The sequence below is a fragment of the Hypanus sabinus genome, chromosome 20 (genome assembly GCF_030144855.1).
Source record: "Hypanus sabinus isolate sHypSab1 chromosome 20, sHypSab1.hap1, whole genome shotgun sequence".
Taxonomy (NCBI): Eukaryota; Metazoa; Chordata; class Chondrichthyes; order Myliobatiformes; family Dasyatidae; genus Hypanus; species Hypanus sabinus.
Window position 1 is genome coordinate 6876333 of NC_082725.1, and position 18345 is coordinate 6894677.

The 18345-nt window shown below is 40.1% G+C and overlaps 1 protein-coding gene and 1 long non-coding RNA gene across 3 annotated transcripts in view; one reads left to right on the top strand and one right to left on the bottom strand.

Annotated features, from left to right (window-relative positions):
- LOC132378257 (uncharacterized) overlaps positions 1 to 12867 on the bottom strand; it is a 28013-nt gene extending 15146 nt beyond the window's left edge. Inside the window, exon 1 of one of the 2 annotated variants that reach the window (XR_009506949.1) lies at positions 3151 to 12867. This is a non-coding gene — a long non-coding RNA (uncharacterized LOC132378257). Of the gene's footprint in view, positions 1 to 3137 lie in introns of both variants that reach the window. The other variant, XR_009506950.1, reaches the window with a different exon arrangement.
- The window catches only part of cmc1 (C-x(9)-C motif containing 1), a 73234-nt gene that overhangs the window by 54201 nt on the left and 688 nt on the right, over positions 1 to 18345 (top strand). The window contains exon 3 of the mRNA XM_059945019.1: positions 2658 to 2748. Coding sequence (XP_059801002.1) covers positions 2658 to 2748 — 91 coding nt within the window. The remainder of the gene's footprint in view (positions 1 to 2657; positions 2749 to 18345) is intronic.

Below are 18345 nucleotides of genomic sequence, written 5' to 3' on the forward strand. Positions count from 1 at the left end.
GGTACATTGCTGGGAACGTGCTCCCCCAGAGACCCCAAGCCGTTCCCCCACTGGGCCTCCTCTAAGTTTCCCGACATCTCTCGAATCAACGGAACAACTGATCCCCTTGACAGATCCCCTTGGCACCACAAGCAATTTATCTGCCCCCCCTAGGCAAAAAGGGATACCCTAAAAACTTCCCACCAATCTCCTGCCACGGATATGATAAGCCCCCCAGCTGCGGCATTTGACTTCCAGTCAAACCACACGCATTTTCCCACACTTTCCCAGAACTGGCAGCGGTCACTTCGAGGTAATTGCGCCCGACAGTTCTAACAAAGTCACCAGCCCGCCTACTCAAACTTTCAACCCGTCCCTGTCGCTTTTCCTCAGCCAAGCACTGCCACTCACCCAACAACTGAGAGGTCCGCTCCGCCTCACCCAACACACAAAGCAATCAGCAATCACACACCCACAAAGGCACACCAGCTCTTCGCCGCAGACACAATTTAAAGAAGGTGATCACACAGCTTCCACAGAAATCAATCCCGGACGAGCCCCCACAATGTAACCCCCTGGGTCGCCTCAGGCTCGCTCAGCTCGTTCTTGTCTAGGGGGAGCAGCCTTCAGCCCCGCCAAACTGGGTAATCAGCTGGTGTGGATGCTGTGTGATGTCCCCGCCTCACCCAAAAACAGACAGTACACCATATGCGATTAAATGAGTACAATTTATAAAGGTTACTATAACTAAGTGATTAATAACGATACAGTATATATGAAGAGAAAATTAAAGAAAAGGCGCCAAACTTATCAAAGTCCAAACCACTTCGTGCACAACCGTTGGAGCTCAATTTCTGAAGTCTTCTGGCCACCATTCGATCCCCTCCGAACTCCTCGACTCGCAGCTCAGGACCCTCCGAACTCCTCGGACTCTCCAAACAGCTCAGGACCCTCCGAGTGGTCAACCAAGCACATCTAGCTTCATCCCCCCCCCCCCATCCTCGGAGAATCTCCCGGCCTCGGACCCCCCTTTGGGGTCCGATCCTCGCCCAGCTTAGAGCATTGCGTCCTCTCTCTCGACCCCCTCGCGCCGATCTGCCCAAAAGCCCGTCAACAAAAGCTTACAGACTCAGAAGAAAGAACATTAATCCCCATTTGGTTTACAAAGGAATACCATTCTCGTTATCAGTAAATTAGCATTCCTGCTAGTTAACAAAAAAGAAGAAACCCTCTTTACACTACCCTCTTTACAACTAGATTTTCTATATGTTCTATTATATCGGGTGCTGCCTTATATTCCATAATATGCTTAATAATTATATTATTCCTCAGATTTTAACTATTTTTTTCTCCTCATCTTTTTCCTCCTGTGTGTGAGCACAGGACAATGTGGGTACAAGCTGAGTGCTCTGGATATGTTCCAGTTGCACTGCAGTGAAATGCATTTAGCCTGTGTTACAAGCAGTTAATAGTGTATTGCTGAGGTACGTTGGGTTGTGCGCCTGTATGTCTAGATTTTCTAATCTCATGACATTTGTTATTTGATAAGACAATATCTGTCTATGTTGGCTAAAGAATATAGCAGTTCTAGACGTAAGCCCAGTAGCGTAGCAGTTAATGCAATGCTTTACAGCCTCAGTTTTTAAAACATTGGGGATCAATTCCCACTGCTCTCTGTAAGGAGTTTGTATGTTCTCCCCATAACTGCATGGGTTTCCTTCAGGTACTCTGGTTTCCTCCACATTCCAAAGATGTATGGGTTTGGGTTAGTGATTTGTGGGCAAGCTATGTTGGTACTGGAAGCATGGCGACACTTTTGGGCTTTCCCCAGCACAATTCTTGCTGATTTGATATGACACATTTCACTGTGTTTCAATGTTTTGGATGTATCTGTGACAAATAAAGCCCTCGCCACCATTGAGCACATCTACATGAAATGCTGATGTAGGAAAGTAGCACCCATCATTAGAGATCCTGAACATCCAGGCCATGCTCTTTTCTCACTGCTGCCATCAGGTAGAAGGTATAAGAGCCTCAGGACTCTCACCCTCTCACCATCAGGTTCAAGAACAGTTACTACTGCACAACCATCAGGCTCCTGAACAAAACAGGATAGCTATACTCACTTGCCCATTCATTGAGATGTTCCCACAACCAATGATCTCACTTTAAGGATTCTTTTTCTCATTATCTCATGTTCTCATTATTTATTGCTAGTTATTTTTATTTGTATTTGCACAGTTTGTTGTCTTCTGTACTCTGGTTGATCTTTCATTGTTTTAGTTACTATTCTATAGATTTGCTGAGTATGCTGGCAGGAAAATGAATCTCAGGGTTGTATGTGGTGACGTATACGTACTCTGATAATAAAATTTACTCTGATCTGGTTTTAATCTTTTAATCTAAATCTTTAAGACAAGAAGTTTTATTAAGCAAATTTAATTATTTTTTTCAAACAGTTAAAGTAAATTCTTTAAATTTATTAAATATTGTAAGTGCTTAATTGCCTCCTGGTTTACTTTAGATGAAGACATTTTCCATGTGTTTTGTGTATGTGTTTGTGATGATTTTAAGAAATTCTACCACATTCATTATGAAGCACAGTCAAAATACTTAATTGGCTTTGTTTTGGTATTTATGAGAATCATGTACTTTTAATTTACACTGTCTCATTACAGATTTTACCCAATGCTGCCAGAAAAATGGGTTTTTAATGGTTGTAAAATGTCGAAAAGAAAATGCTGCACTAAAAGAATGTTTAACTGGCCAGTAAGTATTGTGATATATGATAAAAGTATTGACATTGAAATGTTTATCAAAGATTCAAAGTGCATTTACTTTCGAAGTATGTGTACCTTATACAACCTTGAGATTCGTCTTCCCCACAGACAGCCATGAAAAACCATGGATGCGTTCAAAGCAAAACATCAATCCTCCCTCCCCACATGCAAAAAAAATGCACAAACAGCAATTAAAAAAAAAGCACAGAATATAAAACACAAAATCGAAGTGGGAGTCGAGGCATATTCAGTTCAGTTCAGTGTTCATTATCTGCAGGCCACCCTGATACAAAACCACCCAAAATAGCAAAATAAAAAAAGAGCAACCAGAAACCAGAAGCACATCATAACGTGAACTACAGAGTCCAAACCACAAACCTCATCGATTTACCTTGCTCCAGCACCATCCTCTGAAAGCACCGAGGGAAAGAGAGATCATCGGAATGCAGAAACCTTCCTTGGGAGCAGCAACCGAGAGGAAGAGGGAGACCATCACATGCAGACACCTTCCTCTTGCAGCTGCAAGCAAGAGGCTGGTAGAGCAGCACTGAGCACCCGTTCGCCTTCCATTCACTCCTTGATGATTTCAGTCTTCCTCGGTGCTTTAAACGGCAAGAAATGGAGTCGATTATGGGTTCGCACTCTGTCTCTTCGCTTCTTGGCCTCAAGGTAGCATGCTTTGCTCGAAGCCTCATGGAACCAGATCACTCAATGACCCGAAAACATACCATCAGAGTGTAAATCTCAGGCATTGAACAGTAGGTCACAAGCTCCAATGGTAGTAGAACCACATTTGAAAGAAAATAAAGATATAAAATAAGTGATGTTTACTAGGTGTTTCATTGTAATAATCATCTTAATAAACATATCCTGTATTTCTCACTGTTGTCTCTCAGTATAGGTAGTTGGATTGTGAAGTTTATCTGATTTAATGTAATCTGTTAGAATTTCCTGCTTCCAATGTAAGAATAAGTGTGTAGCCTGCTAAAGTTCAACAATTTGGTGCCTGAGATAAAAAAGATTCAAGTTTTCCTAATTGTCTCATGCAGATTTTACTTAGCACATCACTGAGAAAGCCTTTAAGTCAAGGAGGCCTGCCCCTTTGGAAAATTATTAAGAGTGCTCAGTTGAAAGTGGACTAGCTTGCATCTGCTAGAGCAGGGGTCGGCAACGTTTACCACTGAAAGAGCCAATATGGACCCATTTCCCACAGAAAAGAAAACACTGGGAGCCACAAAATGAAATAACACTGCATACAACGGGTTTTTTTTGCCTTTATGCTATGTATAAACAAACTATAATGTGTTGCATTTATGAAATTGATGAACTCCTGCAGAGAAAACGAAATTACATTTCTGCATGCAACAAAAACATTTTGAACTCCGAGAAAAAGACGTTGGGTTGAAGGTTACTCCATAGTTAGCCTACCTTGGATCGAAGAATTAAAAGAATGCGCGCACTGGCGGGTGTCAGGCATTGGCAGTTGTGATGTATATTAATAGCGATAAAAAAACACGTTGTAGCGGTGTAGCGCTACACGCAGCGCTAAAATAAAGACTGCAGTCAAAGGTAGCTTTATTCGAGCTAAACAGCCTTGCTTTAAAGCCTCCCTCAACCCGTCCCCGTGGGCACGGATGTTCCAAAAGACACGTACTCACAAACCCCCGTAGGCTATCTCCCTTAGCCGGAACGGTGGCTAATTGTGAGCCGGTTCGGATGTGCCAGGAAACGGTGTCTCCACAAAGTTTTCAGATTGTACAAGATCACCATAATCTTCAAATTTCGAATTACATTTCAAAAGCTAACAAACCACGGGGAGCCGCATCACAGAGATCAAAGAGCCGCATGTGGCTCCGGAGCCGCAGGTTGCCGACCTCTGTGCTAGAGGAATCTAGCAGATCGAGTAGCATTTGATCAGATTATTAGTTTCAGAATTTCCACGGTCTCTTGTGTCACTCAAATTAGATCAACTTCCACATCTAAAAATGTTGCCTGTCCCAGCTTGTTGGTTTGTTTACACAAAAAATCCTGCAGATGTTGGAAATCTGCACACATAAAATACTTGATGAACTCAGCAGGTCAAGCGGCATCTGTGGGACTGGAATAAACATTTGAAGTTTTGGGACTGATACTCTTTATCAGGACTGGAAAGGAAGAGGGAGAAAACCAGAATAAGAAGTTGGTAGGGGGATGAGCACAAGTTAGCAGTGATAGGTGAGTCCATGTGAGAGGAAAGGAGGTTGTTGTTTACTTGTCTGGTTCCCACCAATATATTGCAGACTTTGCAATGAGATGATCTTAGTAGATCTAACTTACCCCACTATCTGGCTACAAAAGCTAGGTTAAGTGAAAATGGGATCCTTCAACACCACTACTGACCGTAGATTTGCAACTCATCACATAGCATTATGTGATGCTAATGTTAGTGCAAGTAAAATATTTCATACCTGTTTATACTAGACCACTGAGTATATGAGCTGCAACCTTATGTATATACTCTGGGATATGTGTGTGCAATCAGATATTTTAGGTGGAGATTTATTTACTTATTTACTTGCTTTATTTATTTAGAGATGTACCACGGAATAGGCACTGCTCAGCAGCCCCCATCAATCCCGACTTAATCCTAACATAATAATGGGACTGTTCACAATGACCAATTAACCTACCCAGTATGTCTTTGGATGGTGGGAGGACTCAGAGAAATCCCTTGCATTCCACAGTGAGGTCGTACAGAGACTCCTCACAAATGATGTCAGAAGTGAACTCTGAACTCTGATCCCCCAAGCTGTAGTACCACTGCACTAACCACTAATATCCATAGAACCTGATGTCCATAAATGTGAAGGAGGCAACAAGTTACTTAAGTTCTTCCTGAAGATTGGCCAAATTCCTGGATGCTCAGCTTTGATCTCCTGTTTCCAAATCTTCAAGATCAGTTTATTAAAAGGATTAGGTTATGACTGTTTGGAAGGACTTCCCTTTGTTGCTTGTACCTCAGAAAATGAGGGGATTTCCTCATTGTTCCTTGTGCGCGTAAGAACAGCCATGCTAAGAAATCTTTATGCATCAATGTATTCCCTTCATAATCATAAAGTAATCAAAATAAAACAAGCTTCATTAATTATACATTAAATAAATAGTATGCTAATCTCCAGTTCAAGATGGAGAAAAACGTTAATCCTTTCGATATGTCCCATGTTTACTTCAGCTTTGAAACTACTCTCCCTCAAAGATTAGCCTCCGCTTTGTTGCCACCTAACTGGAGAAACTTATTGCCATCTTCATGTTTCAATAGTAAGCCTCAGCTAATCAAATCAAAGTTAAATTTTAAAAATTCTTACCAAAAATACCATAAATTAGTTAGAAGTATTGTTGTGATTAAGAAGAGATAACAATAGAAGACAAGCACTTCAGATAGGAGAAATTATGAGATTTATTGTCCTGATGAAATTTCTCAGCCTGAAACACCAACTCTTTATTCCTCTCCATAGATGCTGCCTCCAGCATTTTCTAAGTGTTACTCTGGATTTCCGTATCTGCAGAATATCTTCTGTTTACAATAATGTTATTTGTTCTTTTCCTCTGAGCCTCCAACTGCATGAAGCAACAGAGGGAATTCCTACCAAATAGCCATAACCTCTCTCTTAGGTTTTACAAACCTAACTTTACTTTAAAAAACTCAATCTGTTTGTAAACAACACCAAACAATAAATTCTGTGAATGGAGAAAGTTATATTCTTGAGTTTGGAAAGGAGGGAGCAGGTGAAACAATGAAGGATCTGCCAAACCTTTGCAAGCACTATGTGACTTGTTAAGGGTTTCCAACTTTTTTCATTTTTATTTCAGATTTCCAGCATTGGCAACATTTTCCTTTTGGAGAATCATAGTTGGTGGCCCTCTGTATCCCCTCACATCTCTTTCAAACAAAATATTGGGTTTATGGAATACAAAAGTTGAAATGTAATAGTAAATCCAAACAAATTATTTTACAAGAATAGATTTGAGATTACAGAAGTCTTAGATCCCACATCACCAGATTCAGAAACAATTATTACCCCTATAACCCGGTTCCTGAATCAACGTAAATAACTTCACTCACTATAACTCTGAACTGATTCTACAACTTACAGACACACCTTCATGGACTCTTCACAACTCAAGTTCTCAAATTTTTTTCATTTGCACAATTTGTCTTTTGCACATTTAAACATTTATTTTGTTTATAGTTTTTCATAAATTCTATTGTATTTCTTTACTTTCCTATAAATGAGAAAATGAATCTCAAGGTAGTATATAGTAACATATATTTACTTTAATAATAAATTTGACTTTGACTTTGAATGTTTGGGCTGTGCCTTATAGGAATGGTGTGATGTGTTTGGAATATTGTGTCCAGTTACTGGGATAGGACCTGCGCCTTGAGTAAAGAGATAATAATCCCCACCAAAAATATGTGGACAGAATTAGAAGACACAGAATTATGGGTTTATTTCATGGAGCTGTTTAAAAGTTTCATGAGGCAACACAAATGGTAATAGTTGATTGGGACAAGATAGTGCATTTAAAATAAAAAGCACTATTTGGTACAACAGTTCTGCTAGAAGATCCTTTGCCTCTGTCTCACAGGTTCAGGCCTGACCTTAGGTTCTATCTATGTTGAGCTTGTGCACTCTTCCTGTGACCCCATAACTTTTGTCCAGGTGCTTCAACTTTCTCCCATGTTCTAATGGGCTGAACATTTGTTATAAACTTGGGGTACCAAGGTAGTGTAGCATTTAGCGCAATGCTATTTGAGCTTGGGGCATCAGAGTTCACAGTTCAATTCCGATGTCATCTGTAAGGAGTTTGTGCATTCCTCACTTTGAACACATGGGTTTTGCCTGGGTGTCTGGTTTCTTCTCAGTCCAAAGTCGTGCTGGTCACTGGTCTCTGTAAATTGTCTCGTGATTAGCTAGACTCAATAGGTGAATGGCTGGGTGATGTGGTTTATTGGGCCAGACTATAGATAGATAGAAAGATAGTCTGAATAGATGCTGAATGGTTGGCATGAACTCGTCTTATACGACATAAACATAACATCCCTTCTTCTGTACTCATTACATTGATTCATGGAGGCCAATGTGCCAGATGCTTTCTTTACGACCCTATCTACCTGTGACACCACTTTAAAAGAATTATGTTTCTGTATTCCCAGATCTCTGTTCTACCACACCCCTCAGTGCCCCTGCTGTTCACTGTGTAAAACCTACCCTAGTTGGTCCTACCAAAGTCCATCTGCCATTTTCCAACTGATCCAGATCCCTCTTGAAGCCATGAATGATATCCTTCCTTGCTGTCCATTGCACCCTTAATCTTGTTGTCATCCGCAAATTTGCTGATCCAGTTAACATATGATCTTCCAGGTCATTGACGTAGATGACAAATAACAAAGGATCCAGTACTGATCCCTGTGGCACACCACTAGTCACAGGCCTCCAGTCAGAGAGCCAACTCTCTACTACCATTCCCTGGCTTCTCCCACAAAGCCAATGTCTAATCCAATTTACTACCTCATGCTGAATGCTGAGTGACTGAACTTTCTTGACCTCTCTATATGTCCTATCTATCATTCCTTCAGCCTCCCAAATGATCCGGAGTTCGTCCAGTTTCAGCTCCAACTCCATTACGTAGTTTGTTAGAAGCTGCAGCTGGATGCACTTCTCACAGTTGTAGTCATCAGGGACACTGGAGGTCTCGCTGCCTTCCCGCATCCTGCAAGAGGAGCTTTCAACTATCCTGCCTGGCATCTCTACTGTCCTAGTTGTTCAGACTAACAGCAAAGTGGGTAGGGTGACCAAGGGTTTACAGGATACTTCACAGTCTAAGTACTTAACTCTGCAATAATCTTTCTCATGAATATTTTTTCTGTAACACCAAGATTTTTGACACCTTTTTCATGTTTCATTTTTGTGGTTGTCTCAGGATTACACAATTAATATCTAGCTTGCCTAATACCTTTTTTCTCTACATATTCAATTCTGCAGATTAAAGGTTAAAATAATAAGCATACTGGGTTGGTCAGAAATGTTACAAGATTTAAGGAATGCTACCACTTTCAATTATGTGAACTGTAACAGATGCTAGATAAGTTAACCAGGTGTGAGACGCAAAGTAAAAATGTATTAAATGTCTTATTGTCTGCAAATGGTCAAAAAATAAAAAAGTCTCATTTTGCATATAGACCATGGCAAATGAGCATTGCTAGTGTCAAACAGCAGCAGACTGCAATGCAGCTTTGAGAAGGGTGTGAAAGATTAAAAAAAATACTCTGATGATTGAATACTGGTGAATGTGCATGTTTTTTTGCCTTCATGTGATTTATATGACATTAAGCAAAATCTTTCAATAGAGTGGATGTGGAGAGGATGTCTCCTGTAGTGGGAGAGTCTAGGACCAGAGGACACACAGCCACATTGTCCACTTGAACAAAGATAAGGAGAAATTTCTTCAACCAGAGAATAGTGAATCTGTGGAATTAATTGGCACAGGGAGACCAAGTCATTAAGTCATTTAAAGCAGAGGTTGATAGGTTCTTCATTAGTCAGGGAGTCAAAGGTTACAAGGAGAAGACTGGAGAATGTGGTTGCGAGGGATAGTAAATGAACCATGATAGAATGGTGGAGCATACTCATTTGGCCAAATAGCCAAATTCTCCTTCATCTTATGATACAAACCTCTGATTTGAAAGTTTTTCCATGCTTTCCTTGAATCCTTTTTGGGTGAGTTTGCTCCCTTCTGTCCTCAATTCTTGGTTAGAGTTTTAAAAGTGAGAGATTGCATTGTTGGGATTAAAACACTTTTGCATTTTAATATCTCATATGAATCCCAATGATATATACACTTGGTGGCCATTTTATTAGGGACACCAGCTTGTTCATGCAAAAATGTCATCAGTCAATCATGTGGCAGCAACTCAATGCATAAAAACAAGCAGACATGGTCAAGAGTTTCAGATGAAGTTCAGACCAAACATCAGAATGGAGAAGAAATATGATCTAGGTGACTTTGACTGTGAAGTGATTGGTGCCAGATGGGGTGGTTTGAGTGTCTCAGAAACTGCTGATGTCCTGGGATTTTCATGCACCATTATCTCTAGAGTTTGCAGAAAATGGTGGAAAAAAACACAAAAAAAATCCAGTAAGTGGCAGTTCTGTGGGCAAAAACACCTTGTTAATGAGAGGTGTCTGAGGAGATTGGCCAGACTGGTTCAAGCTGACAAGAAGGCAACCAAAACTCAAATAACCACATGACACAACAGTGGTGTGCAGAAGAGCATCTCTGAAGTAGATCAGCTAGAGCAACAGAAGACCGCACCAGGTCCCACTCCTAGGGCCATGTCATTAGATACACTCCTGGACCTATTAAAGTTGCTACTGAGTGGAGAATAATCCTCCTCCTGTTTCACCCTACCGGACTGGGTCTTTAGAGGACCTTAACTTCTTCAGTTGTAATCACCAGCTAACATACTATGTGCCCTAGAACAATTTCCCTTCTTTCAAGTAGGAGTGGTGGATAATATTGTTGTTAAGTTAAGCCTATTCAATAACTCTATCATCTGGATGCAATTCAAATCCTGTTTTTGGGTTAATGAGGTTCTCTTAACCTTGCACTGTAAGTAAGTTGCATTTGACATTTGTCCCGGTAGACAGTTTTTAAAAATTTGCAGTTATTGTGGAAATTAAGGAAGTTTCTTCAAATGAATGTTGAGATTTATGTACACAGAGGTAGCTATTGAGATGGAGGACTGCTGGGAACCATTGTTCAGAGTTTGCAATTGTGTTTGCTATCATTACACTTTGAAACTCAGCATCATTTGAACAACCTCAGAACAGAAATACATATTTAAATACAGATAGGGTTGCTGGAAGTGATTCCTTCTGTTCAGAGTGTGCAGAGGAATGGCAGATGGAGTTTAACCTGAACAAATGGGAAGTGTTGCACCTTGGTAGGTCAAATGCAAAGAGAGCGTAGTACACTGTTAAGGGTAAGATCCTTAACAGGATGGTAATGAGCAGAGGGATCTTGGGTTCCAAGTTCAGAGCTCGCTGTATGTGGCTACAAAGGTTGATAGAGTGGCTAAGAAGGCATATGGCATGCTTGCCTTTATTAGTCAAGGCACAGAATTCAAAAGTCAGGAAGTTATGTGGCAGCTTTATAAAGCTTGAGTCAGGCCATATCTGTAATATTGCATACAGTTCTGCTCGCCCCATTATAGGAAGGATGTTGAGGCTCTGGAGAAGGTGCAGGTTTACCAGGATGCTGCATGGATGAGAGGGCATGTGCTATAATGCAAGGCTGGACAAACTTGGCGTGTGTTGCCTGGAGCAGCGGAGGCTGAGGAGAGATCTGATAAAACGTTATAAGATTATGAGAGGCGTAGAGTAGACAGTCAGTATCTTTTCCCAGGATTGAAGGGTCTAATACCAGAGGCCTGCATTTAAGGTGAGATGTGAGGGGCAAGTTTTTTTACACTGAGAGTGGTGGATGCCTAGAATGTGCTTCCTGGGGTGGTGGTAGAGGAAGATACATTAGAGACTTTAGAGATGCTTAGATAGGCACATGAATGTGAGGAAAATGGAAGGATATGGACATTGTGCAGGCAGATAGGATTAGTTTGGTTTGGCACTTGATGCTAATTTAATTGATTTGGCACATTGTGGGCTGAAGGGCCTGTCCTGTGCTGTACTCGTCTATGTTCCATAACAACATCAGAACTGAAATACATATTTAACACGGCTAAAGTTGCTGGAAGTGATTCCTTTTGTTCACAGAGTGTTTGTTTGCAACATTCTCCAGTTTTATTTTATGAAAATAGTGATCTAACAAGGGCCTCATGTAGTTAATGAAATATTCTTCTCTGAAAACTATCTTGAAAATGTAGTTTTATAACCATATAACAATTACAGCACGGAAACAGTCCTTCTAGTCCATGCCGAATGCTTACTCTCACCTAGTCCCACCGACCTGCACTCAGACCATAACCCTCCATTCCTTTCCTGTCCATATACCTATCCAATTTTTTTTAAATGACGAAATCGAACCTGCCTCTACCACTTCTACTGGAAGCTTGTTCCACACATCTACCACTCTCTGAATAAAGAAGTTCCCCCTCATGTTACCCCTAAACTTTTGCCCCCTAACTCTCAACTCATGTCCTCTTGTTTGAATCTCCCCTACTCTCAATGGAAAAAGCCTATCCACGTCAACTCTATCTATCCCCCTCATAATTTTAAATACCTCTATCAAGTCCCCCCTCAACCTAAGAATAAAGACCTAACTTGTTCAACCTTTCTCCATAACTTAGGTGCTGAAACCCAGGTAACATTCTAGTAAATCTTCTCTGTACTCTCTCTATTTTGTTAACATCTTTCCTATAATTCGGTGACCAGAACTGTACACAATACTCCAAATTTGGCCTTACCAATGCCTTGTACAATTTTAACATTACATCCCAACTCCTATACTCAATGCTTTTGATTTATAAAGGGCAGCGTACCAAAAGCTTTCTTCACCACCCTATCCACATGAGATTCCACCTTCAGGGAACTATGCACCATTATTCCTAGATCACTCTGTTCTTCTGCATTCTTAAGGGGGAGATCCAGTGGATGTAGTGTAGTGTACCTCGATTTTCAGAGGGCATTTGATAAGGTCCCACATAGGAGATTGGTGGGTAAAGTTAAAGCTCATGGCATTGGGGGGAAGACATTGACATGGATAGAAAACTGGTTGGCAGATAGAAAGCAAAGGGTAGCGGTGAATGGGAGTTTCTCGGAATGGCAGGTGGTGTCTAGTGGGGTGCCACAGGGCTCGGTATTGGGACCACAGCTGTTTATGATTTATGTCAACGATTTAGATGAAGGCATTGAGAATAACATCAGCAAGTTTGTTGATGATACTAAGCTGGGTAGCAGTGTGACATGTGATGAGGACGTTAGGAGAATTCAGGGTGACTTGGATAGGCTGGGTGAGTGGGCGGATACTTGGCAGATGACGTTTAATGTGAATAAGTGTGAGGTTATCCACTTTGGGAGTAAGAACAGGAAGGCAGATTATTATCTGAACGGTGTAGAGTTAGGTAAGGGAGAAATACAAAGAGATCTAGGAGTCCTTGTTCATCAGTCACTGAAGGTGAATGAACAAGTGCAGCAGGCAGTGAAGAAGGCTAATGGAATGTTGGCCTTTATTACAAAGGGAATTGAGTACAAGAGCAAGGAAATCCTCTTGCATTTGTACAGAGCCCTGGTGAGACCACATCTAGAGTATTGTGTACAGTTTTGGTCTCCAGGGTGAAGGAAGGACATCCTGGCTGTAGAGGAAGTGCAGCGTAGATTCACGAGGTTAATTCCTGGGATGTCTGGACTGTCTTACGCAGAGAGGTTAGAGAGACTGGGTTTGTAAACGCTGGAATTAAGGAGATTGAGAGGGGATCTGATTGAAACATATAGGATTATTAAGGGATTGGACAAGATAGAGGCAGGAAATATGTTCCAGATGCTGGGAGAGTCCAGTTCCAGAGGGCATGGTTTGAGGATAAGGGGTAGGTCATTTAGGACAGAGTTAAGGAAAAACTTCTCCCAGAGACTTGTTGGGGGTCTGGAATACACTGCCTCGGAAGGTAGTGGAGGCCAATTCTCTGGATGCTTTCAAGAAGGAGCTAGATAGGTATCTTATGGATAGGGGAATCAAGGGATATGGGGACAAGGCAGGAACCGGGTATTGATAGTAGATGATCAGCCATGATCTCAAAATGGCGGTGCAGGCTCGAAGGGCCGAATGGTCTACTTCTGCACCTATTGTCTATTCTTCAATGCCCTACCATTTACCATGTATATCTTATTTTGATTAGTCCTACCAAAATGTAGCACCTCACACTTATCAGCATTAAACTCCTGAAATCTTTCAGCCCACTCTTCTAACAGGCCTAAATCTCTGCAAGCTTTGAGAACCTACTTCATTATCCACAACGCCACCTATCTTAGTATCATCTGCATACTTACTAATCCAATATACCACCCCATCATCCAGATCATTAATGTATATGACAAACAACATTGGACCCAGTCATCGGCCTCCAACCTGACAAACAGTTATCCACCACTACTCTCTGGCATCTCCCATCCAGCCACTGTTGAATCCATTTTACTACTTCAATATTAATACCTAAAGATTGAACTTTCCTAACTAACCTACCGTGCGGAACCTTGTCAGAGGCCTTACTGAAGTCCATATAGACAACATCCACTGCTTTACCCTCGTCAACTTTCCTAGTAACCTCTTCAAAAAGTTCAATAAGATTTGTCAAACATGACCTTCCATGCACAAATCCATGTTAACTGTTTAACTGTTCCTAATCAGACCCTGTCTATCCAGATAATTATATACAGGTGTCCCCCATTTTTCGAATGTTCGCTTTACGACAACACGCTGTTACAGAAGACCTACGTTAGTACCTGTTTTCGCTAACCATAGAGGATTTTCGCTTTTACGAAAAAAGACGCCTGCTTTATAAGTGTGTTTACCCCGAGAAAGATTATAATGACCGTGAAACCTTGTGCAGGCAGTTATTTGCACATGCGTGTAAGTGCGTAGGCGTGTATGTGCACATGCGTGTACATGCTGATTTTTTTTCCTCCAAATTGATTTTGGCTCACTGTCTTCCTGATTTTGATAAGTGGAACTACACTGTTCATACAATATTTCTACTTTATATAGGGTGTATATTTATCATATCATATCATTCCTGCTTTTACTGTATGTTAGTGTTATTTCAGGTTTTATGTGTTATTTGGTTTGATTTGGTAGGTTATTATTTTGGGTCTGGGAATGCTCAAAAATTTTTCCCATATAAATTAATGGTAATTGCTTCTTTGTTTTACGACATTTCAGTTTACAAACAGTTTCATAGGAACGCTCTACCTTCGGATGGGAGTGGGGGAGCCTGTATACCATCTCTAAGAATACTTTCCATTAATTTACCCACCACTGACATCAAACTTACAGGCCTATAATTGCTAGGTTAACTTTTAGAACCCTTTTTAAACAATGGAACAACATGAGCAGTACGCCAATCCTCCAGCACCATCCCCGTTTCTAATGACATTTGAAATATTTCTATCAGAGCCCCTGCTATTTCTACACTAATTTCCCTCAAGGTCCTAGGGAATATCCTGTCAGGACCCGGATATGTATCCACTTTTATATTCCTTAAAAGTGCCAGGACTTCCTCTTCTTTAATCACCATAGTTTCCATAATTTCCCTACTTGTTTCCCTGACCTTACACAATTCAATATCCTTCTCCTTAGTGAATACCGAAGAAAAGAAATTGTTCCAAATCTCCCCCCATCTCTTTTGGCTCCACACATAGCTGTCCACTGATTCTCTAAGAGACCAATTTTATCCCTCACTATCCTTTTGCTATTAATATAACTGCAGAAACCCTTTGGATTTATTTCACCTTACTTGCCAAAGCAACCTCGTATCTTCTTTTAGCTTTTCTAATTTCTTTCTTAAGATTCTTTTTACATTCTTTATATTCCTCGAGCATCTCATTTACTCCATGCTGCCTATATTTATTGTAGATATCTCTCTTCTTCCAAACCAAGTTTCCAATATCCCTTGAAAACCATGGCTCCCTCAAACTTTTAACCTTTCCTTTCAACCTAACAGGAACATAAAGATTCTGTACCCTCAAAATTTCACCTTTAAATGATCTCCATTTCTCTTTTACATCCTTCCCATAAAACAAATTGTCCAAATCCACTCCTTCTAAATCCTTTTGCATCTCCTCAAAGTTAGCCTTGTCCAATCAAAAATCTCAACCCTGGGTCCAGTCCTATCCTTCTCCATAATTATATTGAAATTAATGGCATTGTGATCACTGGACCCGAAGTGCTCCCCAACACATACCTCCATTTTTTTGGATGATGTGTGAATTTTTAACAGTATACTCTTATTTAGCAAATTTTCTGGCCTTAATGAAGTGAAAATAAACAAGAGAATTGTAATATTTGCTAATTAATATTTTAAAACATGATTTTTAAAGTTTTTTAAATCAAATTTTCATGTTTTATTTCAAAATACTTTTGTTAAATTTTATTTCAGTTTCTATATCAGTTATATTTCAGTTATTCTTTCATGACATGCAAAATGTGTGAATATTTTTGTAACCGCTGCACTCTACTGTCAGTGTTCTCATTCTTGAACTTCACTCAGTGATTAGATAACCTTGTGTATAAATCATCCCTCTGGTCACCCTGAGTGTTCTCCCTCCACTCCACTCTCCTTACAGCTTCTCCCCTTTTCCTTCCCAACTGTGACAAAGGGTCACCAGCTTGGAGCATTTCCTCTGTCTCCCTTTCTATAGATGCAGCCTGACCTGTAGCATATGCACACCAAATTCTATTTCACATTTCTAGCATCTGCAGGCTTTCTTTAAATTTTCATTTGCTGATTTATTACATGTGCTGGCTTACATGATTGAAAATTTGGCCCTGTAAATAATAAACTGCTCAGTTTTCACAAGTTTTCCCTCTCTGTGAAAATAACACTTTAATCAGACTGTAAATAAAGGTCAAGGTTTGTTCTTATGCCTCAGCTGCTGCCTAGTTTTATCAAACATCTTAACATGTTCTCTCTGGGAGCACATTGAGCTGAGTGCTTTAAAGCGACCAGCAATATTAACTCGTTACTTACATGCAAATAATTTTCCTTACCAGTTTAATTTAGTGGTTGAAGCCAAGTTCCTTTTCAGTAACAGTAGGTAAAATTTGTGATATACTCAAATGTAGTTTGGGGAATAACATGTTCAGTTTATGCAGGTAGACATATAATAATGCTGCGGCTTTATAAGGCAGTGGTCAGACCCCAGTTGGAGTATGGTGAGCAGTTCTGGACCCTTATCTAAGAAAGGATGTGCTGGCTTTGGAGAGGTTCACAGGTATGAAAGGGTTAATGTATGAGGACCATTTGATGGCTCTGGGCCAGTATTCACTGGAGATTAGAAGAATGAGGGGGAATCTCATTGAAACCTATGAAATATTAAAAGGCCTAGGTAGAGTGGATATGGACAGAATGTTTCTTATAGCAGTGGAGTCTAGGACAAGTGGGTGTAGCCTCAGAACAGAGATGAGGAGGAATTTTCTTAACCAGAGGTTGGTGAATCTGTGGAGTTCATTGACACAGATGGCTGTGGAAGTCAACTCACTGGGTCTACTTAAAGCCGAGTTTGATAAGTTCTTGATTAGTAAGGGCAAATGGGGTGGAAAGGGATAATAAATCAGCCATGATGGAATAGCAGAGCAGTCTTGACAGGCCTATTGGCCTATAGAAATAGGCCAATGCATTTTGGAAAATCTATAACACAGTGTTCAGAAAATCTTCAAGTATTTTCAAAATATATCAGCGATAAGATGGTCGTTTAAAAGGTAATTTTAGAACATTGACCTACCCTTAATTTGAACAAATGCAATCCAAATTCATGTATCCGAATGAGATGCCTGCTGTCTGACCTGCTAAATTCCTCCAGCACTTTGTGTGGGTTGCTCAAGGTTTCCAGCATCTGCAGAATCTCGTGTCTATCAGAATCAGAATCAGGTTTATTATCGCAACACACATTGTTAAGCTTTTTTTTTGTGTGGCAGCAACACAATGCATTACATAAAATTTACTATGGGTTAAAAAATAGTAAATAGTGCAAAAGGCGAACGGTGATCAACTAAGTGGAAATTCATAAGCTCTATGGTAAGATTAATTACAAATCTGTGGATATGAATCAAGATATTTTTATTAGTCATTATTTCATGGTCTGGGCATCACTGCCAAGACCTGGATTTAATGTCCAGTGGTTGGTTGGCATTAATTAATATTTATACTGATATTAGAATAAAACTTCCACTTGAAATATAAGCATTAACTTCTAATTTTAAATCATTCCCAACTGTAGGACTACAGAACTTCACACAGTTTAATGCATGACAACTTTGAGGCATCTGATGCTCATAAATAAACAAATGAGATGTTAGCCTCAAGCGATTTTGGAATCAATATCTGCTTATGTAGGTTACACATATTATTACATCTAAGTATAGACCTGGAGAATAATGATATCATTAGTTTGCAGATACTTGTGTAAAACACACCTTGGCATTTACACTGGAGAGAATATTGTTCCTACTTGCTCTGATAGTATCTATTCCACCCACTTCTAGGTATGTCATGTTTGTGTATAGAGCCACCCTAAAACCTGTTCCTCAAGGACTTTGTGACTGCTTTATAATCTAATTATTAGCACATGCATGTGCACTTCTGAAAGAGAAGAATTATTTCTTAGGATATTGACCTTCAGATTGCAATAATTATGTCCTTCCAGTGGTCAGATTACTGTTCTCTTTCATTATGTACATGAATTTCCAAAACATCTTACTTTTTATCATTGTTAAATATTTTTAGTTTTAAGAATTTACTTGCTGTGTGCATCAAATATTCAATCCTAATGAAGAGTCCTGGCCAGAAACGTCAACTGTTCACTTATTTCCATAGATA